Raw genomic sequence first — 19,735 nt, forward strand, 5'->3', positions numbered from 1 at the left:
CATTCCCGGCCCATTCCCGGTTAATTCCCGGGCCATTCCCAGCTCATTCCCGGCCCATTCCCAGCCCATTCCCAGCTCATTCCCGGCTCATTCCAGCCCATTCCCGGCTCATTCCCAGCCCATTCCCAGCCCATTCCCGGCTCATTCCAGCCCATTCCCGGCCCATTCCCGGCTCATTCCCGGCCCATTCCCGGCCCATTCCAGCCCATTCCCGGCCCATTCCCGGCTCATTCCCAGCCCATTCCCGGCGTGGGGCTGGGGGTCTGCAGCATCGCTGCTGCCGTGCATTAGCCTCAGCTGAGTGGGTGCAGCTACCGGGGCAAGAGGCGCCGTCACTTTGATTTATGAGCACATCAGGAGGAGTTTGCGCCGTGACACGCGGGACTGACAGCAGCACTTCATTAAGCTGACACTGGGGTTAGGCGCCAGCAGCCCCCTCTCCCCACCCCGCCTGCCTCAGGAGAGGGACTACCCCTGCCCTCGGCAGCTTTGGGGACACACAGAGACCCTCCCAAGGGGTTTTGGGGTCTCTGCACCCCGTTGCTGCTTGGAGGAGCCGAGCATCCTGGGAGGAGCAGGATGGGAGACACGAGGGTGAGAGGCCCACAGCTCCTTGTTTCCCCCACACTCAGGATGCTGCTGGAGGCTGTGGGGTGGCACTCACACCCCAGCACAGGAGAATGCTCCAGGATGGGCTGGGATGTGCCACAGCTCAGGCCCATCCTGGTGGGATGTATGGATTCATGGAGCTCTGCCCCTTCCTCATGCCCCCAGTGTGGTGCAGCACCCGCGGACTCAGAACATCCCCTCATCCTTAGGGACAGGATGGTGCTGACAGGCTCTTGCCACACATTCCCATCCTCTTGTCTGTCCTCCCCTTCTCTGGAGCACCCCCAGCCCTGCTCCTCTCAGAGATTCTGCTCCTGGGGAGATCAGAGCTGATCCTCACAGAGGAATTCTGCCCCTGCTCCCGGGGAGATCAGAGCTGATCCTCCCGAGATTCTGCCCCTGTTCCCGGGGAGATCAGAGCTGATCATCCAAGGAATTCTGCCCCTGCTCCTGGGGAGATCACAGCTGATCCTCACAGAGGAATTCTGCCCCTGCTCCTGGGGAGATCAGAGCTGATCCTCACAGAAGAATTCTGCCCTGTTCCCGGGGAGATCAGAGCTGATCCTCCCAGAGATTCTGCCCCTGCTCCCGGGGAGATCAGAGCTGATCCTCACAGAGGAATTCTGCCCCTGCTCCCGGGGAGATCAGAGCTGATCCTCCCAGTGATTCTGCCCCTGCTCCTGGGGAGATCAGAGCTGATCTTCACACAGGAATTCTGCCCCTGCTCCTGGGGAGATCAGAGCTGCTCCTCCCGGAGATTCTGCCCTGTTCCCGGGGAGATCAGAGCTGATCCTCACAGAGGAATTCTGCCCCTGTTCCCGGGGAGATCAGAGCTGCTCCTCCAGAGATTGTGCCCCTGCTCTGGCTCCTTCCTGGTGCTGTTCCCACCTGTTCCCACTCGGAGCTGCTGACTCACGGCAGCGCCAGGAGGAGCCCTTGGAAGCTGGCATAGGGAAAGTGCTGGGTTTACAAATCCTGCAGCAGGGCCGCAATTAAATCCAGCCATGGGTTTCCATGAAAGATCCAAGGGCAGCTCTGTGGAAGCACCTCAGACACTGCAGCTCTTCCCTGAGTTTCAGGAAAGCCACAGCATCACCATTCCAAACAGGCAAACATGAACAGGAGCACCAGCTACCCAAAATTTGGGGATGAAACCAAAGCTTTTCCAAGGATCCTGAGGAAGGGAAACACTGACATCCCCTTGCTGGGACCCCCTCAGTGCTTTTCCCAGCTGGAAAGCTGGACACACACCCCTCCAGCAGCCTCCAACACCCCTTCCCCCCCTGCTACACCCTTCCTTGTTGGATAAATTTCCCGTCTCCTCTGCACCATTTAATTAAAAGTTAACATGTGCTTTTTAAAGTGGAGCCCGCTAAGCAAGCGCTTTGTTAGAGCTTAATTATATCCCTGCTCGGTGCTGCAAGAGAACATCGCCAGGGCCAGCAGGAAAGTCCTTGAGGAAGCTCACATTTACACCTCCCCCGTCTCCCCGAGCACCAGCAGCTCCTTGTAGATGGCTCTGATAACCCTGACGCTGTAAATTCACCAGCATCCCACACTGAGAGCCTGCCTGAGGCTGGAGCAGGTGACCCTGAGCCACTGCAGCCACCCTGGTCCCCTGATGCCAACATGGCTTTGACAGTGAGTCCCCCCTGTGCCACCCCGACACACAGTCTGGGCTTAAAATCTTCCCTCCCTGTCTAAAAGCTGAGTTTGAAGTGCTGGGTGTCCATCGGGGTGCTGGATTTTGGGAGGAGTGATGGCCACAAGCAGCCCCAGCACACCTGCTTACACCAGTGAGGTGGAGGGAGTGGCTCAGGAACATGTCCCCTGTCACTGGGAGCCCATGGAAGGACACTCAGGGGAGGGGCAGTGACACCAGACCTGATTTCTGCAAAAATGCACTGCACAAAACCCCATGTGAAGCGTTTTGGGAAGAGAGAGGGGCAAAAATACCCAAAGAAAAGGAAGAGAGCGGTGCTGCCTGCTGGTGGGGCTCTGTCCCCAGCCTCTGTGTGACCAGCACGGCCTCAAAACACACCACAACCCCTTGGGGGGCACCGCTGGGCATCACTGCCCCTTGCTGTGCCCTCCAGGGCAAAACCTGCTGTGTACAGGGGTTATACAATATTGGTGCAACCACAGCGGCATAAAATGCGTCCTCTCACCAGGCACCCGCCTGCCCACCTCAGAGACTCCCTCTGGAAAAGATCTTTTATGGGATCGTTGCTGTTTCCCACATTCCCGGGGCTTTGCAGAGCCGCCCTTCCTGGCAGGAAAAGCCCTGCTTCGGTTGCCACCTGACCAGCCCTGCCCACTCCCCAGGGCAGCTCAGCCAGGACTGGGCTGCTCAAGCTTCTCGGAGCCTTCTCTGATCCCACCACGGGGGGATTTGGGGAGCCCTCGCTCTGTGCTGGGGGGCTGGGACCTGTCCCTGTCCCCAGTGGCCCCTCCAGTGCTGGTGGAGGAGGAGGAGGAGGAAAAAGAGGAAGAACAACAACTCGCAGTGACTGTACTGGTCACCCTGGCACCTCCAGAGCAGGATGTCACCATGTCCCATCCCTGTGGGCTCCCTGGCCTGCTGGGATTACCCCACACTTTGTTTTGTGCTGGTCCCCCCGTTAATCTGCTGCCAGCTCTGCTGGCCCGGTGGCCTCCAGGTGAGCTCACCTCTTTGGGTTGCTGCTTTCCGGCTTGCTGCTGGGTCAACAGCTGCAGGTGAAGCTGCTCCTGCTGCTTCTTGTAGTATTCCTGCAGCTGGGAAGGGGAGAGAGCAATGGGATCAGCAGGAGAACCACCCCTGTGCCCACCTCACCGCCCCTGTGACAACCTCACCGCCCCTGTGACAACCTCACCACCCCTGTGCCCACCTCACCACCCCTGTTCCCACCTCACCATCCCTGTGACAATCTCACCACCCCTGTGACAACCTCACCACCCCTGTTCCCACCTCACCATCCCTGTGACAATCTCACCACCCCTGTGATAACCTCACCACCCCTGTGACAATCTCACCACCCCGTGCCCAGCGCCGAGGCTTTGCCACAGCCACACCAGCCCCTGCCACTGTCCCCAGGGCAGGCTCCCTGTGTCACCTGGTGCAGGGTGGGAGGGAAAGGACCCACCAGGGCAGTCAGGGCAGCAGAGGAACCCTGGGCACACGTGGCCAAGGGCTCTGGATCCTCATGGCCCTTGAACCCCCCTGAACACCACCAGTGCCCACCCTGCTGTTGATTTTAATGCCAGCCCACTGCCCCTTTGTGAGAAAAGCAGGTCGGGGTGCTCTGGCACATCACAGAGCATTTCAGGGTGCTGAAACCCCGATTTTAGCATGGTGGGACCCCCAAAACACCCGACAAGTGCTGTGAGAACCAGCGGGGTCCCAGTGGGGGAGGACCAGGAGCAGCCAAAGCCCCCGGCCCGTGAGAGCTGCGGGTTCACCCTGCAGTCCAAACAGCCCCTCAAATCAAAGCAGAGGCATTTGCTGGGCCATTAAAACAGGGATAAACCCCCTGGATCCACAGGGAGCCACCAGAGAGGGTCCCAGTGTCCCCAGGGAGAACTGGGACCTGCCAGCATCGCCACCAGCTCTCCCCCTGGCCCCTAAATAAACTGTGGGTGATGGATTTGCTGCGTGCAGCGAGGGGGAGAAAAGGCACGGGGAGGTCAGCGAGACCCCCCAGCCCCATCGCAGAGGCTCAGGAATGTCCCTGGAGACGCCGGGAAGCCTTTATCAGCTCGGGGCTGCCGGCAGCCAGCGGCTGTTTGTGCCGGAGAACAGGTTTGGAGGGGCTGGGTGTTTACCCCCGAGCCAGCCCGAGCCAGGGCGCTGCGGAGCGGCCGGGCTGAGAGCAGGAACATTGGGTCAGGGGTGAGAGGTGTGATGTTTGGTTTGCTGCCGGTGGAGAATGTGAGCTATTCCGGCCTGGGTTGTTTAATTTGCAGTCAAACGTGTTTCTTTATCCGGCTCCAAAGAGGCTTGTGGAAGGACCCACCCAGGGTAGTGTTTACCCTTTGTTCTTTCCCTGGGGCCAACCTTGAATCCTTATCGGCCTGTTTGGAGTAAACAGGTACTGGAGGCAGGAGGAAGGGTGTGGAGGATGCTTGTGGGGTTTCTCCCTCTCTCCCTCCTTCCCGCCGGCGGCAGCTGTTTACCCAAGCAGACCGATTTTGTTTTGGAGTGGAAATCTGATTTTTTTTTTTTTCCTCCTCATTTTTCTTCCCTCCCCATCTGACTAAAATCGCTGGAAAAGCCGAGCAGGGCCATGAGAAACAAACCTCAGCTCCGGGGCTGAACACAGGCACCTGCCCAAAGCCCAGCAGTGCCCACGGGGGATCTGCTCGGGGCACATCCAGCCAAGAGCATCCACCCCGAGCCCAGCTTTTCCCAGGAGCTGCGCAGCCCCAAATCAGCCCTTGTGCAGGAATTTTGTGGATTTTGAAACCCTGGCTCAGGGTGGCAGCACCAGCACTGTCAGCACCTGCAGTTCTTTTCATCCCTGGACGTGCTGGGAATCCCAAAAGGAAATATGTGACAGCAGAAGGAGGAAAGGACCCATTTTTCTGCCTCCAGCCAACTCCAGCTTTCCCAGCCCCCGGTGGGAATTGCCCGGCTGGATTGAGCCCCGGGTGCAGCGTTACCTGTTGCAGCATTATCGCCTGCTGCTGCTGCAGGAGCGCCTGGAGCTGGGGCGGGGACAGGATCTGCTGCATCTGCTGCGGCGTGATCATCTGCGGGGACATCATGGCCACGGACACGGGGACCTGCGACAGCAAGGACACGTCACCACTGCCACCCCCGAGCTGCAAAACTCGCCCCAAACGCCAGCAGTGCCTCCCCCAGAGCGTCCTCCTCCATGTCCCCCACGCCTCTGTCACCTCTGCGAGAAGAGCCTGGTCACTGCTCTGTCCCCTGGGACACGGCAGCGGCAGGGAGATGTCCCGTGGTGCTGCTGGCACCAGGAGGAACCGTGAGCTCCCTTCCCCAAGCTCAGGGCTCTTCTTGAAATGCAATTCGACTGGGGGAACTGGGCATCAAACCACAGCTCCCTCCGCTGCTGGGAGCCTGGGAAGGGTGGAGGGAAGCGCCAGGGAAGTGGGAAGATACTGATCACCCAAATAACTCCGCAGGAGCACCGAGGAAGAGGTTACGGGGTTCTCCAGACACATCAAAGCTTTACCTCCAGCTGACACCAGTAACTCCTGTCATTACTGTGCCAAGAAGAGGGAGGGCCGAGGGAACCTGCCAGCCCCTGCCTTTGGTTATCAAAACACGGGTCCACACCCCCGGCAAAGCTCCTGGGAAGGTGTCGGTGATGGATCCCAGCCCTGCTGGGCCCTGCCCAGGTGGAGCAGTGCCTGGATGGAGCCATCTGGAGCTGCCTTGTCCTGGCCTTTCACTGATCCCACCAGCCCAAAGCCCTTCCCGAGGCTCTGGGCAGGGTTAGGGCCTCACTGTAATTTATTGATGCCTCCTATTCCTGGGAAAGCCAGTAGAATTGCTGGTCAGGAGCCACCAGCAGCCACGGGCTCTTCCAGGGGATCCCAGGAAGATGCAGCAACTCCTCGGCGCGTGGGATGGGGCAGAGCACAAGCCAGGATCCAGCTGCACGCCGCTCCTGATCCAAACTAAACAACTCCCCAGCCCCTCAGCAGGATTTCAGCACCTCACAGAGCAGCAAAATCCCACTGAGAGCCTGGCTCCTGCCATCCCCCCTGCCCAGGACCCCCAGGGATGCCCAGACTGCCCACTCTGGACCCTTCCCAGCCACTCCAGCGGGGATGGGAGCACAGGGTGGCCCCGTGCAGTCCCTCCCATCTGTGCTGGGCGTCCAGCTGACCTTCAAGGGAGATTGCAAAGCCTTATCTATTTACTCAGGCATTCTGCTGCGGGGAGGCGTCGGGCACGGGCCGAGCTCTGTTTGTCACCAGCCTTTTCCCCCTGCAGCCACCTCCTTGGCGGAGCTATCGATCAACTCCTCTGACTTCCCAGCCGAGGGCTGGAGCTCGGGAATGAGCCCCCCGTGGGCACCAGCCCCCAAGTGAAGAGCTGCAGTTTGGGCAGCCAGGTGCTCCCAGCCAGCTGTGCCAAGCCCCGGGCGAACATCTGGGCAGCAGGAGAAGCTGGCGAGGAGAAGAGCGAGGTGGCTCGCCGCTAATTTCCCTCTGCCAATTCATCAGCCGGGGCAACGTGCTCGGAATGAGAGCCTTTAATTAATTGCTCCTCCACATCCCACCCCCCTCGCCGGGCCCGGGGCTCCCCGCCCCCTCCCGCGGCCCCTCGAACACGTTTGCTGGCATTTTCAAATCGGAGGCATCCTAATTACCGGAGAGTTATAACACCTTCCATTTCTCGCCCAGCGGACTGACACCCTGTCAAGAGCAAAGAGAATTGCCAGAGGTTTTGACAACACTAATTGCCCCTATAATCTAAAAACACAAAGGAGAGGCGATTAGTCGAGAGGGCCCCAGCTCTCGATCCGACACGAGGTTTTCACAATGTTACAAGAAAACAAAAGTGACGCTTTTTAGAGTTTGATGGCTGCTAACAAAAGCAGAATTATATTTTCATACAACCTTTGTCTGCATTAAATGGCTTTTTTGCTTTTTTTTTTTTCCTTCCTCCCCCCTCCTCGTCCTTGTGCTCGGATGCGGAGCTGACACGGAGGCATGGTGGTGGATCCGTGTGGGGGTGAGGTTGGGAATGGGGTGAACTTGAGAGGGGCATTGGGGCTCTGCTGCTTCCTCAATTCCAGTGAAAGATTTCCCCACAACGTGGAAAAACGCTCTTCTCCCAGTTAAGGTTTCCAGGGAAAGCAGCGACTTTTACTAAAAGAGGAAATTCCCACTTAAAGGCGGTTTTGCTCCCATTCATCCCACGCCCGGTGCTGGGAATGTTCCAGCGCCTGCCTTGACCCCAGTGTGGGCCAGCAAACCCCAGTGTGGGCCAGCAAACCCCAGTGTGGGCCAGCAAACCCCAGTGCTGGGGCTCTCTGTCCCAAGCTCTGGTGACAGTGCCAGCTGCCTCTGTTGGGGACACGGAGAGCTGCTGCTCCAGCAAAATGAGACAGGGATGGAAATGAGGTTGGCAACGTCCATCCCAACCTGGCCAAACACTCCACAGGGACACAGCCCAGGGTGGCTCTGGGACACTCCTTCACCTGCAGCCACGGCCCTCAGTGACAAGTGACCCACGGCAGGGAGAGAGGCCAGCCTGGCATCCCTGGATAACAGCGGGATCTGGGCAGCAACTGCCTCAAAATCTGGGATGCAGGTGGTCAACGGGAGAGATCAGGGGTGCCAGCTGTGAGGGGTGAGTGTCACCCAATGCCACCACCCCTGGACACCAGAGCAGCACAGGAGCTGTGAGGGGTGAGTGTCACCCAATGTCACCATCCCTGGACACCAGAGCAGCACAGGGGCTGTGAGGGGTGAGTGTCACCCAGCTGAGGGGTGAGTGTCACCCAATGCCACCACCCCTAGACACCAGAGCAGCACAGCGGCTGTGAGGAGTGTCACCCAATGTCACCACCCCTGGACACCAGAGCAGCACAGGGGCTGTGAGGGGTGAGTGTCACCCAATGCCACCACCCCTGGACACCAGAGCAGCACATGGGCTGTGAGAGGCGAGTGTCACCCAATGTCACCATCCCTGGACACCAGAGCAGCACAGGGGCTGTGAGAGGCAAGCGTCACCCAGCTGCCACCACCCCCAGGCGCCGGAGCAGGCAGGAAATGTCCCCGCAGCCCTGGCACATCCCTGGGGAAGCAGGTCCCGGCAGCAGCCCCGGAGCAGCAGCGGCTGGGGACCAGCCCGACGCGTCACGAGCTGGCATCTGCCAGACACCGAGTCAGGAAGGGTTTGACTCACGCCTTGGCCGGCTGCCACCCCGCAGAAACTGCTTACTAACAGCTCTGGCTGCTCCCAGAAACAGCCGGCGCTGCTCCGGCCGGCCAGCAGCATCTCCAGGGGCTGCTTTTCCAGGCTCTAATCCCCGTGCCAGAGGACGGGGCGGGAGCAGCAGGCGGTGGGTGGAAAAGCAGGCAGGTATTCCAGGGAATATTCCCTCGCCGAGCCAAAGCCAGCTGAGGGAAGCAGCACTTGGCTGAATGGGATGAAGCAGGATGGGGGGGAGCGAGGCTCTTGAGAAATTTTTTCCTCGATTATTTTTTTGGGGTTTTTTTTTGGGTTGTTTTTACGGGAAGCGGATTGAACTCCCAGGCAGAGCGGGGAAAGGCACGGCGCTGCGGGGTTGTCATCACAGGGACGGTGCCCTCCTGACCCCGGGGACAGCTGGCTTGGCACAGCCTGGGGACATCCTCTGTCAGCCTCCAAATATCCCTGCTCCAGCTGGCAGCCGGGCCGGGAGGTCACCGCAGGAGCCACCGTGTCCCCAAGGGCCACATGTCACCGCCACTACGGGAAGGGGCAGCTCCTGGTCCACGCCTCAGCCCCACAGCCCAGACCCCAGCCCCTCAGTGCAGGATCTCAGCACCTCGAAGAGCACGAGAACCTCGTCCCCGGATCCCAGCTGGCTCTGGGATCATTGGCATGAGCACGTCTCCCTCTCCAGAGGGTGCTCCTGGGTCTCCCACAGAGCTCAGGGCTGCACGTCCCTGCTCTGATCCAGGCTTGGGGCTTAACTCCCTGTTAGAAACAGCAGGAAACATGTTTGTGCCGTTTTTCCAAATTTTAACCACTCCTTTCAAATCCAAACCCGAGAGAAACAAACCGAGGAGGTTGGGAACAGAAAGGGGGAAACAACCACCAAAAGCAGCTTCGAGTTGTGCTGTTTTAGGGGCAGGGGATGAGCAAATCCCACCCCAGAGCACCCAATTCTCACAGGAAAAGAACAACCCCAACCCCCCTGGCACATCCCAGCCTCTTTTCCTGCATCCCTGGGCGAGCTCCAAGATCCAGCCTGGGACTGTTCCCGGTGCCCAGGGCCAGGCAGTGATGCCACTGACACCGAGGTGACCCCAGCCACGGCTTACAGACCCCGAGGGGTGGCACAGGGCCACCCAAACACCACTGTGCCACCTCTGGACCTCGCCAGGCTGGGATGACACACTGCACTAAAACCTGCCCAGGGTCAGAGGAGAGATGAAGCTCAGTTCCATGTGCCAGGCTGGGTTTTGAGGCTGCGGGTGGCTTTAGGAACAATTTTAGGAACGCTCTGAACAGCCCCAGCACCATCGAGTGCCCTGGGTGGGGTGGCAGCAGGGTGAGGGGACACCAGCACGGAGGACACCAGGCCCTGATGTTCAGCTCCGTGTGAAGAGAAGGAAGAATCAATCCCCGGCACGTTCAGCCCAACGTGTATCCTCGTTAGAGCATCCTCATTAGCACATCCTCGTTAGCTCAGCCTTCCCGCTGGGGAGCCCAAATCACACCTGGCTGGGCTCCACTGCTTGGGGACAGTGGCAGCCGAGGTGACAGCACTGAGCCCCCTCCTCAGCAGCACCAGGCAGGGTCCCCGTGTCCCCACGGGGCGCTGGCACAGCTCTCACACCCGAGATTCTACAGGGATTAAAGTGACTTTGCTCCTCTGTGAGCCCAAACCACCAAGCCCACGGTGGGATGGTGACAGTGGCAGCAGGCTGGCAGAGCTGGGGGCTTTGGGATGGAGCAGGGACAGAGAGAGATGCTCCAAGCCCAAATGGAAAAACCTCATGGCGAGCCCGAGCTGCTGGATTTTTTATTTTTTATTTTTCTTTTCCCAGAGGGAACGCAGAAGGGCTGGTATTGATCTGTCTTCATTACCCATTTCACTCAAGTTTCAAATCAACAAAATACACTTTTCTGCTCCGCTGCCCTCCCCGCTGCAGCAGACAAAAGAAAAGCAATTTCCCGCAGTTTGCTCCAAACTCCTCTCCTCCCTTCCCCGGGTGCCCTCCAGCCCCTCTCCCCTTCCAGACACTTGATCCCAGCAGAGGCTGGGAGACCCCAGCTCTGAGGGCACCCAAAAAGAGCACCCCACCACTCCCTGGTGCCTCCAAACCAGCACTGACAACTCGGGGTGCTGCTCTTCCAGCACCTCCTTCCATGGGCTTTGCTGGATCCCAGCCGGATCTGCTGCTCCCACCATCCCAGGACCACAACACCCTGCAACACCAAAAGCCTCCAAAAGCAACATTTTGCCAGTGGCCACCAACTTTCCAGGAGTTTTAAAGCTGTAAAGAAATAAACCTATTTTTAAATGTTTTAGAACTCCCCAAGATGGGGTTTTGAGGTGTTTTTTTTTTTTTTTTTCTGGAGCTATAACTGGAGTGACAACATGAGACTCTCCACACACACCTCCAGGCATCTGTGGGGAGAGAGTCCCTTCTCCAAAAGAAAAAAAAAAAAACAAATCCAAGCAGCCCAGCAGCTCCCTGGTTCTTTTTAAGCACAAGCCGTGGGGAATGTCATTAATATTCCTGTTGGCTCGGTGCCCCAAAGACATCCCAGCCCCAGCAGCAGGGTGACAAGGAGAGGGCAAGCACGGGGGGTCTCCTGCTCTCCCTGCCAACACCGAGACCCTCCTGCTCATCCCCCGGGGAATTGGGGGCCAGGAGCCGGAGCTGAGAGGAGACAGAACTCCCCGTGGATGTGGGAATCCATCCCCGAGCTTGAGGGGGCTGCACATCCACAGGCAGAGAGCCAGGCTGGCACCCCAAGGACACCCCAATTCCCAAACGTTCCCACCCTGCCGCGCTTCCTGCTGCCTCCAAGCCAAGGAAAGCTGTGCTGAGACCCAGCCTTCCTCCTCCTCCTCCTCCTCCTGCAGCCGTCCTGGCCAGTCTCATCCACACCACGGTGCCTTAGATAAACTTCCTTTCAAAGGAGTCTGCTTAATCCCCTATCTGCCGTCGGTCAGATCCCGCTCCAGCCGCGGGGGGAGCAGGCGCTGCGGCTGAGTTATGAGCTATTTCTGACTCACGTCTACAACTTTCACAAGTCCTTTTCGCAACAAGAGAGAGAGAGGAAAAAAAAAATAAAATAAAGGAGGAGGGGAAGGGGGAGATCCAGTTCGCTCCGGCAAAAGGCGCTGGCCAGATGGGCAGGCAGGGAAGGGGAGGACGGGATGTTCGGCTGCATCCAGCCGGGAATAGCAGGGATAGGAGGGATCAGCAGCAGCAGGAGGAGGAGGAGGAGTGCAGGGACACACACCCACGGAGGGGAGAGAGGCGCCGGTTACCGGAATCTGACTTCACCCTCGCCGCCTTTGTCCTCTGCAGACATTTTCCATGCAGTGACTGCATTTCCTTCCTGCCGGCACCGCTGGAAAAAGCCGCCTAGTTTGTGCCGTAGGAGCCTTGACTAATTCCCACTGCTCCCACCCAGCTGCTGCTTCCCATCCTGGGGGGTTCTGCGCTCTCCCGACCCCCGGCAAACCCTCGGGATCTGCTGGAGGATGGCTCCGGCCATACCCCGGGCATTCCAAACCAGGAGAAGATGCCAGGATTGTCCCATCCCAGCCCTGCTCCCGCTGCCACCCGCCTCAGCCTGGCACAGGCAGGACCTCCAGCTCCGAGAGCGCTTGTGCTAATTACTTTCCTTTGTTAATTAAACCCACGTGGCTCTAATAAGGTAACCTGCTGTTCTCCCGATAAATTTAATTAGCCTGAAGGGAGAGCCCCTCCGCACAGCTATTTAAATTGTCACTTCCCATCGCTTGGGCTTTGCTTCTCTCTGCCTCTCTGCAGGTTTTGCCCCTCTCCTGCCCGTTTTTGGCTTTTTCCTTTGGCAGAGGAGGGGAGCAAAGGGGAGGTTCCCCATCCCTCCAGGAGCAGGATGTGCCCACCCAAAGCCCGTTTTCCTGCCAAGTGCCACAAACCCCCATCCCAGCTGGGCCTCTGTCCCATCCTGGAGGACCTGCCCTGGCTCCAGCCCAAGGGATTGTTCCCTTTTCCAGCCCTGTGCCACCCTCACAGCACCCAGCATCCATTCCTGGGATGCTCCAACCCCGGGGAAACTCTGTGACCAAAACTCTGTCCCAAAAAGCGGTGACACACGGTGACCTCCCCACCCCAACCTTTCCCCATTCCCATATACACACACACACACACACAAAAAAAAACCCTCCCAAGAAACTCCTGGAGGTTTGCAGAGGATTTAACTCCTGGAGTGCTCCAGCCATGGAGGTGACAGGGGTTTGTGGTGTCCCAGGAGAGGGGTGACAGGGGACATTGTCCCGGGGGCTCACCTGCACCGCCGGCTGCTTGCCCTCGTTGCTGCTGGGCGAGCTGAGCCCCGTGGCCTGCTGCAGCAGGAACTGCCGAGCCACCTGCAGAGCCTGCAAGAGAGACACGGGTGGGCACGAGGAAGGCTCCCCCCTCCTCCTCCTCCTCCTCCTCCAGCTGCTTCTCCCCGTTTTTCACTCACGGGATGGGTTTGATGCACAAAAAGGGCAGCGCTCCTCGACGCTCCCTCCTGCCACACCAGTTTGACCAGTACATCCCCTCAGAGACCACCACTCTCCCAGCCCCCATGGGGACAATCCTCTTCCAAAAATCCTCACCAGGCCCAGCATTCCCACGTCACAAGGGTCATTCCCAAACCCCAGCCTTGGCACAGCCACCCAGGGATCCGTAGCTCCTGGATGATTTATTCCAGAGCTGCCACCGCCACCTTCCTGCTGCTGTCCCTTGTGCCCAAAGCCACCAGTGGAGATTTAATTTTATTAACTGGATCGTGGCTCTGGAGCAGCAGAAAGTTCCAGTCACCTTTGGGTGAAGCCAGGTGAAGGATTCCTGCCTGAATCAGCTCAGGAATGTGTCCCAGGGGATTTGATGGTGATCCAGGAGGTGCTCAGCAACCCACATAAGTGACCACCATGAAACCTGATGGTTTTTAGGGGGGTTTGACTAGAAAAAGTGATGAGTTTTTTCAAGTTTTTTTACAGGGATGAAGGCGTTTCATTGGGAATCACATAAAAATAGGGAAAAAAACCCCAATGGAAATGGATAAAATGCACTTGTGAGAAACACAGCTACAACACAGCCACTGTGGGCAACTGGAGAAAACAGGAAAAATTAAGGAAAATTCTGTGAAGAGACAAGGAGGAAAGAGGAGTGAGTGTGAGCTGAGAAAAAGAGCCTGGGAGCCAGGAAAAGGAGTAAAGCTCTGAGGAAAACAAACCAGTGCTCCCAGACCTGTCTGCTCCCTTTTTTCTGCTTTACAAGGATCCTTTTCCTTCCTTCTAGGGCTTTTGGGGCACAGTTCTGAAAAACCTCTGCTCTCCTTCCCTGCCCTCCCAAATCCACTCACAGCTCAGCACACGCCTCACTTGTTGATCCAAACCAAGGAGCACCCACAAAACCCCAGCCCAGAGCCCCTCCTCAAGTGGAGCATCCATAAAATCCCATTTCAGGATCCTCCCTGTGCTCCTCTGCACAGGGAACTCTTGGGAAGAGCACACAAAAAGCAAAGGGTGCCCCAGATGTGCCACATCTCTGTTCTGGCGGAAAATCCAGCTGAAAATCTACTCTGTGCAGCTGGACAGGCACTGCAAGGGCACGTGGAAGAAGAGAGGGAATTTCCAGTTGGAGGCTGAGAGCAAATGGTTTAAGAGACCCAGCCTTGCTTTATGAAGGAATTGTGATTTCATAGCAGGGAGACCCAAACCAAACACCCCAGACACAGCACTGGGCACCCTTGGGTTTGTCACCGTCACCTGAACCAGACAGCCCCAAGACAACCCAAACCTGAGGAATTCTGTAAATAAATGGATCCTTATCTCCTATTCCTGTAGAGAATCACCAGAGCTGCATCCCAGGATTGTGCACCCATGGCCACCCCCAAAGCCACCCAACCAGTAACTCCCAAACTTCCTTCATCCAAACAATTAAAAAGTCAGCTCCTTGAGGACAAACCCAGCAATTCCCCACTGATGGAATAATCCCCATGATCCAGATCCCGGAGCTGCCTCAGCCCCGATGTTTCTCCAGGGGCATTTTATTTTCCCTGTCATTAGCAGGGATAGATGTGCATCGGTAATGCGAGCACAAAAAAACCCCACCCCTGTGACAGTTATGACAGCTCAAGGTCTGATATTTTAATTACTTTTGGAAATGAAAACAGTAATTCCAGTTAAAAGCCAAGGTGGGGGGAATCCACTTGGCAGCAGCTCAGCACCAAACTGGGATGGAGCATTGGGCTGCACCCCACAGCGAATCCCTGAGCTTCAGCTGCTGTTCCAAGGCTCTTTTAGCAGAGTTTTGCACGGATTTGGCTCCTTCACGTGTGATTCCTGCCGTGGAGGAGACTGAGACAGAGCAGGCATCTGCCCCAGCCTGGCAAAAATCAGCGCATCAGGGACAGAAAACACACGGAGGAAAATCCTCAGGAACAGAATTCCAGCACACCAGAAGTGCTGGGCGAGACTTCTCCGGGAATTTCTCTTCCCCAAGCCAAGGGCTGGGGTGCCCAGTGAGCCCCCAGCGCCGCCTCTCAGGGGGGAATTTAATTCACTCCCCGCTGGCTCCCTCACTTTGGTGTGCTCTCAAGCACGAAATTACAAAGATTTACAGGGGAAAAAAATAAAACAAAACAAAAAAAACCCCCTCGACATGGCCTCACAATTGCACACAGAGGCCTCCCTGGAGCTGCCCCTTCCCTTTGCCCCCAGTCCAGCCTGAGCTGGGCTCAGCCTGCAGACAGGGATGGGAACCTGTCCAGAGCAGCCAGGATGGAATTTTGGGATGGAAACCCATTGCAAAGCTGAGCAGAGCAGGCAGGGTGGAATTTTGGGATGAAAACCTGTGGCAAAGCTGGACAGAGCAGGCAGGATGGAATTTTGGGATGGGAACCTGTTGCAAATCTGGGCAGAGCAGGCAGGATGGAATTTTGGGATGGAAACCTGTGGCAAAGCTGGACAGAGCACGTGGAGCACCCAGGATGGAATTTTGGGATGGAAACCCATTGCAAATCTGGGCAGAGCAGGCAGGATGGAATTTTGGGATGAAAACCCGTTGCAAAGCTGAGCAGAGCAGGCAGGATGGAATTTTGGGATGGGAACCTGTGGCAAAGCTGGACAGAGCAGGCAGGATGGAATTTTGGGATGGGAACCTGTTGCAAAGCTGGGCAGAGCACGTGGAGCAGCCAGGATGGAATTCTGGGATCCAGAGGCACCTGCCAGCTGCATTTGTTGCCCACACAGAGCAGGAGGAGCAGCCCAGGGGTGGGGAGGATGAAGCTTTCCCACAGGGAATTGTCACTCAGAGCCTCTCCTCGGCGCTGAGGAAGTGGGAAGCAGAAAGAAGAGTTTCCCTGTGGGAGCAGATGGGATCTTTACCTCCGTGAACCAGAGGAAAAATTATTTCTAGCTAAAAAACCAACACATATCCCACCACTTGGTGTTATCCAGGAGTCATCAGCCCATCAGCCAGAACTGGGAACGAATTCCTGGTGTCAAACTCCTGGATGGCTCACTCCCTGTGATCACCAAACGATCCCAGAAAACATTTGTGGTGTCTCAGACACAGCCAGGGCTGCTGTGGTTTGGCTCTGCCCTCTCCAAGGACATCCCAAATGGATGGGGACCTGGCCACTGCTGGGGGAGGCTCAGGACCTCCCTGGGATGTGGCACACACCTGGAATTGCAGGGACAGGTGGGAGATGCTGGGAAGGAACAGCCCAACCACGCTGGGATGAATCCCACCCTGCCAGGACCTGCTCCCACAGCACCAGAGGTTTTCCTGCCCCAGGGATGCTCATCCCTCCCCTCAGACCCCAAATCCCTCCAGTTCTCTGCACCATCCCCGACTCCAGACATCCTCCAGCAGGGGAGCAGCCCCTTCTCCCAACTTCCACCCAGCCTACCTGAGGATTATTCGGATTTTTCCACCTCCTGATCAGGATTATCCTGATTTCTCCCCATCCAGGGGAAAAAAATGCAGGAGCTGGTTTTCCGTTTTTATTTTTCCCTTTTATTCCCCCTTTTATTGCCCTTGTTTCTCCCCTTTTTTTCTCGGGTTTTTTCTTCTCTTTTTTCCCCTTTTTCCTCTTTAGTTCTCCTTTTAATTTCCCACTTTTATTCTCCTTGCTTCCTCCCTTTTTTCTCGTTTTTTTCCTCTCTTTTTTGCCCATTTTTCCCCTTTCTCCCCTGGATATACTGGACACTTCTCCAGAGCCCAGCGAGGGCAGATTTTGGCTGCTTTTTCCATGGCAAACACCACAAATTCCCCTTCCTACCACGGGGAAAACTCCTGGCTCCAGCCCTGGAAGAGCCCAGGGAGAAGAGAGGGCAGCTCCCAGCCCATCCAGGGTGGCTGCCTCACACCACACCTCGGATTAATGTGGGATTAATCCTCACCCCTGCCTTTTTCCTCCCCAAAACCTGTCCCAGCAGAGCCTCTCCCAGGCCTCCTGATTGGGAAGAAATGAGTCAAGAGCTCCAAAACAAAAGTTTGGAGAGCACGGAGACATCCATGGGTCATCCTAAAAGGAGCAGCCACAGCTTTTTCCCACCCAAAAAAAAAAAATCAACCCCAAAATAATCCCAGGACAAAGGAAAATCTTGCCTGGGGTATTTGAATGCGCCTCATTTACCAGATATTTCACTTTATGAGGATGGAGGTTTTAATTCCAGCCTGGATGCTTCAGCTGGGAAAAGCTGCCCAAAAATCAGCTGAGGGATTTTTCCACCTGGATCAGAGCTTTATATGGTGTTTTACCTTCCAAAAAGGGAGAAAAAAAAACCAAAACACCTGAAAAATCCCATTAAAGTGATAATTTTGCATGGAAAGAGGGAGGAAGGGGAATTTTAATCTTCCTTTTTCCCTCCGACCCTCTTGGAAGGTGGAAAGAGGTTGGAAAAAAAAAAAAGTTAAAAAAAAGGAAAAAAAAGGAAGATTTTTTACACTAACCTCATAAAAAATGACATCGTCACATTCCAGAATTAGAGCCATTAAAACAACACACGGGGATATTTTTAGCTGGATATTAACAGTAAATGATGCCATATTGAGGAGCACTTCCACCAGCCCAGCCCTGGCCTCGCTCTAACCAGAACCAAATGGCTCCAAGAGATCCAAAGGAACAGCAACCAAAAAAAAAATGACACAATTCCTCACAGGAAAATGAAAATAAAAAAGTCTTTTTTACACCCAGCTCCGTGTCTGCCCTGCTCCAGTGCTCCTGGATTTTATCCCTCTGCTCCTGACTCCTCAGTTCTCACAGGTGAAGGGTTAAACCAGCCCCAGCAAATGGGAGCATAAGGAATGTGCTCCTGACAATCCCACTCCATGGAAAAAAGGGGGGAAAAGTGGGGGAAAAGGGGGGAAAAAGAGGGGGAAATGGGGAAAAAAATGGGGGAAAAATGGGGGGAAAATGGGGGAAAAAGGTGGAAAAAGGGAAAAATGGGGGAAAAAGGGGGGGAAAAAGGGGGGGAAAAAGGGGGGAAAAAGGGGGGGAAAAGGGGGGGAAAAGGGGGAAAAAGGGGGGAGGAAAGGGGGGAAAGGGGGGAAAAGGGGGGAAAGGGGGGAAAAAGGGGGGAAAAAGTGGGGAAAAGGGGGGGGGAAAGGAAAAAAAAAGAGGGGGTAAAGGGAAAAAAAGGGGGAAAACCCCAGAAAAAAGGGGAAAAACAAGAGGGATAAGAGGGGGGAAACAAGGGAAATTAAAGGGAGAATTAAAGGGGGAATGAAACGGAGAATTAAAGGGGAAAAAGTGGGAAAAAAGGAGAAAAAGAAAAAAAAACAGAAAAAGGTGAAAAAAGGGGAAATCAAGGGGAATAAAAGGGGAAACAAGAGAAATAAAAGGGGGAAATTAAAGGGAGAATTAAAGGGAGAATAAAAGGGCGGGAGGAAAAAAGGCAAAACAGCTCCTGCGTTTGCCCTCAGTGAAATATTAAATATGAATCAGGGAAGTGAAGAGAGAGATGAGTTTCATTTAAGTGCTCCGGCCTCGTTTTTATCTTAAATACCCTAATAATAGAGGATTACACAATATATTTGAGATGTGATCACATGTTTTATGGAATGGTATCTCTCCCAGGGCAGCAAAGTGCCTCTCCTCCCCCTCCACACCCTTCCCCAACTCCCAAAAAAGTCCCGTTTGCTCCTTCTCCAAAACAACCCTTTATTTGTGTTTATTCCTCCCCGTTCCTTTGCCATCTGCCTGCAGCGTACTCTGATTTTTTTTTTTTTTTTTAGGTATTTTTTTGCACTCTAAAAGAAGCCCAGAGCAGTTGGATTTTCTGGCTGGCTCCTTTTTCCATGGATTGAGAGGTGGATGGAGCTCCCGTGGGGTGCCAGACTCGGGGATTGTGCCCTTGGTGCTCCCGGGACATTCCCTGCTCCACGAGGTTTGCACGGGTTTGGGATCTCCACGTGCAGCTCCTGCCGTGTCTGCGAGGATCCCTTTCCATCCTTTTCCTCCATCCCCAAACCTGCAGTGACCCCATGGATTTAAACACCAGCTGCTGGCTAAAAGTTGGATATTTTTTTTTTTTTTTTTTTTTTTTAGGAATTCAGCACAAAAAAAACCCCCCAAAAAACAACAACAAAACAAAACAACCCCCCAAAAAACCCCAAAAACCCAACAAAACAAAAAAACCCAAAAAAACCAGCCCTGGAAAACCCCAAATGGTGGCTGAGCTTGTTATTCCTAAAACCCCAGAGGGATGTGACACCCCCATCACCCCGCTGCCCACATTTCCTTCCTCCACCGGGAATTCCGGGGGGATCCAGCCTGGCAGGGAGGAGCTGGAGGATCCCTTTGGAGCCTGGGGCAGTGCTGGAGGTCCCTCCACGTTCCCACAGCAACGGTGGGAGGAGAGGAGGAGGAGAGGAGAGGAGAGGAGAGGCAGAGGAGAGGAGAGGAGAGGAGAGGAGAGGAGAGGAGAGGCAGAGGAGAGGAGAGGAGAGGAGAGGAGAGGAGAGGAGAGGAGAGGAGAGGAGAGGAGAGGAGGGAGAGGAGAGGAGAGGAGAGGAGAGGAGAGGAGAGGAGAGGAGAGGAGAGGAGAGGAGAGGAGAGGAGAGGCGAGGAGAGGAGAGGAGAGGAGAGGAGAGGAGAGGAGAGGAGAGGGAGGAGAGGAGAGGAGAGGAGAGGAGAGGAGAGGAGAGGAGAGGAGAGGAGAGGAGAGGAGAGGAGAGGAGGAGAGGAGAGGAGAGGAGAGGAGAGGAGAGGAGAGGAGAGGAGAGG

The 19,735-nt window shown here is 55.8% G+C and overlaps 1 protein-coding gene across 2 annotated transcripts in view; it reads right to left on the reverse strand.

Annotated features, from left to right (window-relative positions):
- Positions 1-12,868, reverse strand: part of FOXP4 (forkhead box P4) — a 30,270-nt gene extending 17,402 nt beyond the window's left edge. For both annotated transcript variants that reach the window (XM_066335997.1, XM_066335996.1), the window contains exons 1-3: positions 12,798-12,868; positions 5,251-5,373; positions 3,280-3,366 (exon numbers count right to left, since the gene is read on the reverse strand). In XM_066335997.1, coding sequence (XP_066192094.1) covers positions 3,280-3,366; positions 5,251-5,355 — 192 coding nt within the window. In that variant the 5' untranslated portion in view covers positions 5,356-5,373; positions 12,798-12,868. The remainder of the gene's footprint in view (positions 1-3,279; positions 3,367-5,250; positions 5,374-12,797) is intronic.
- Between the last annotated feature and the right edge of the window lie 6,867 nt (positions 12,869-19,735).

This window comes from Sylvia atricapilla, chromosome 25 (assembly GCF_009819655.1).
Source record: "Sylvia atricapilla isolate bSylAtr1 chromosome 25, bSylAtr1.pri, whole genome shotgun sequence".
NCBI classification, from domain to species: domain Eukaryota; kingdom Metazoa; phylum Chordata; class Aves; order Passeriformes; family Sylviidae; genus Sylvia; species Sylvia atricapilla.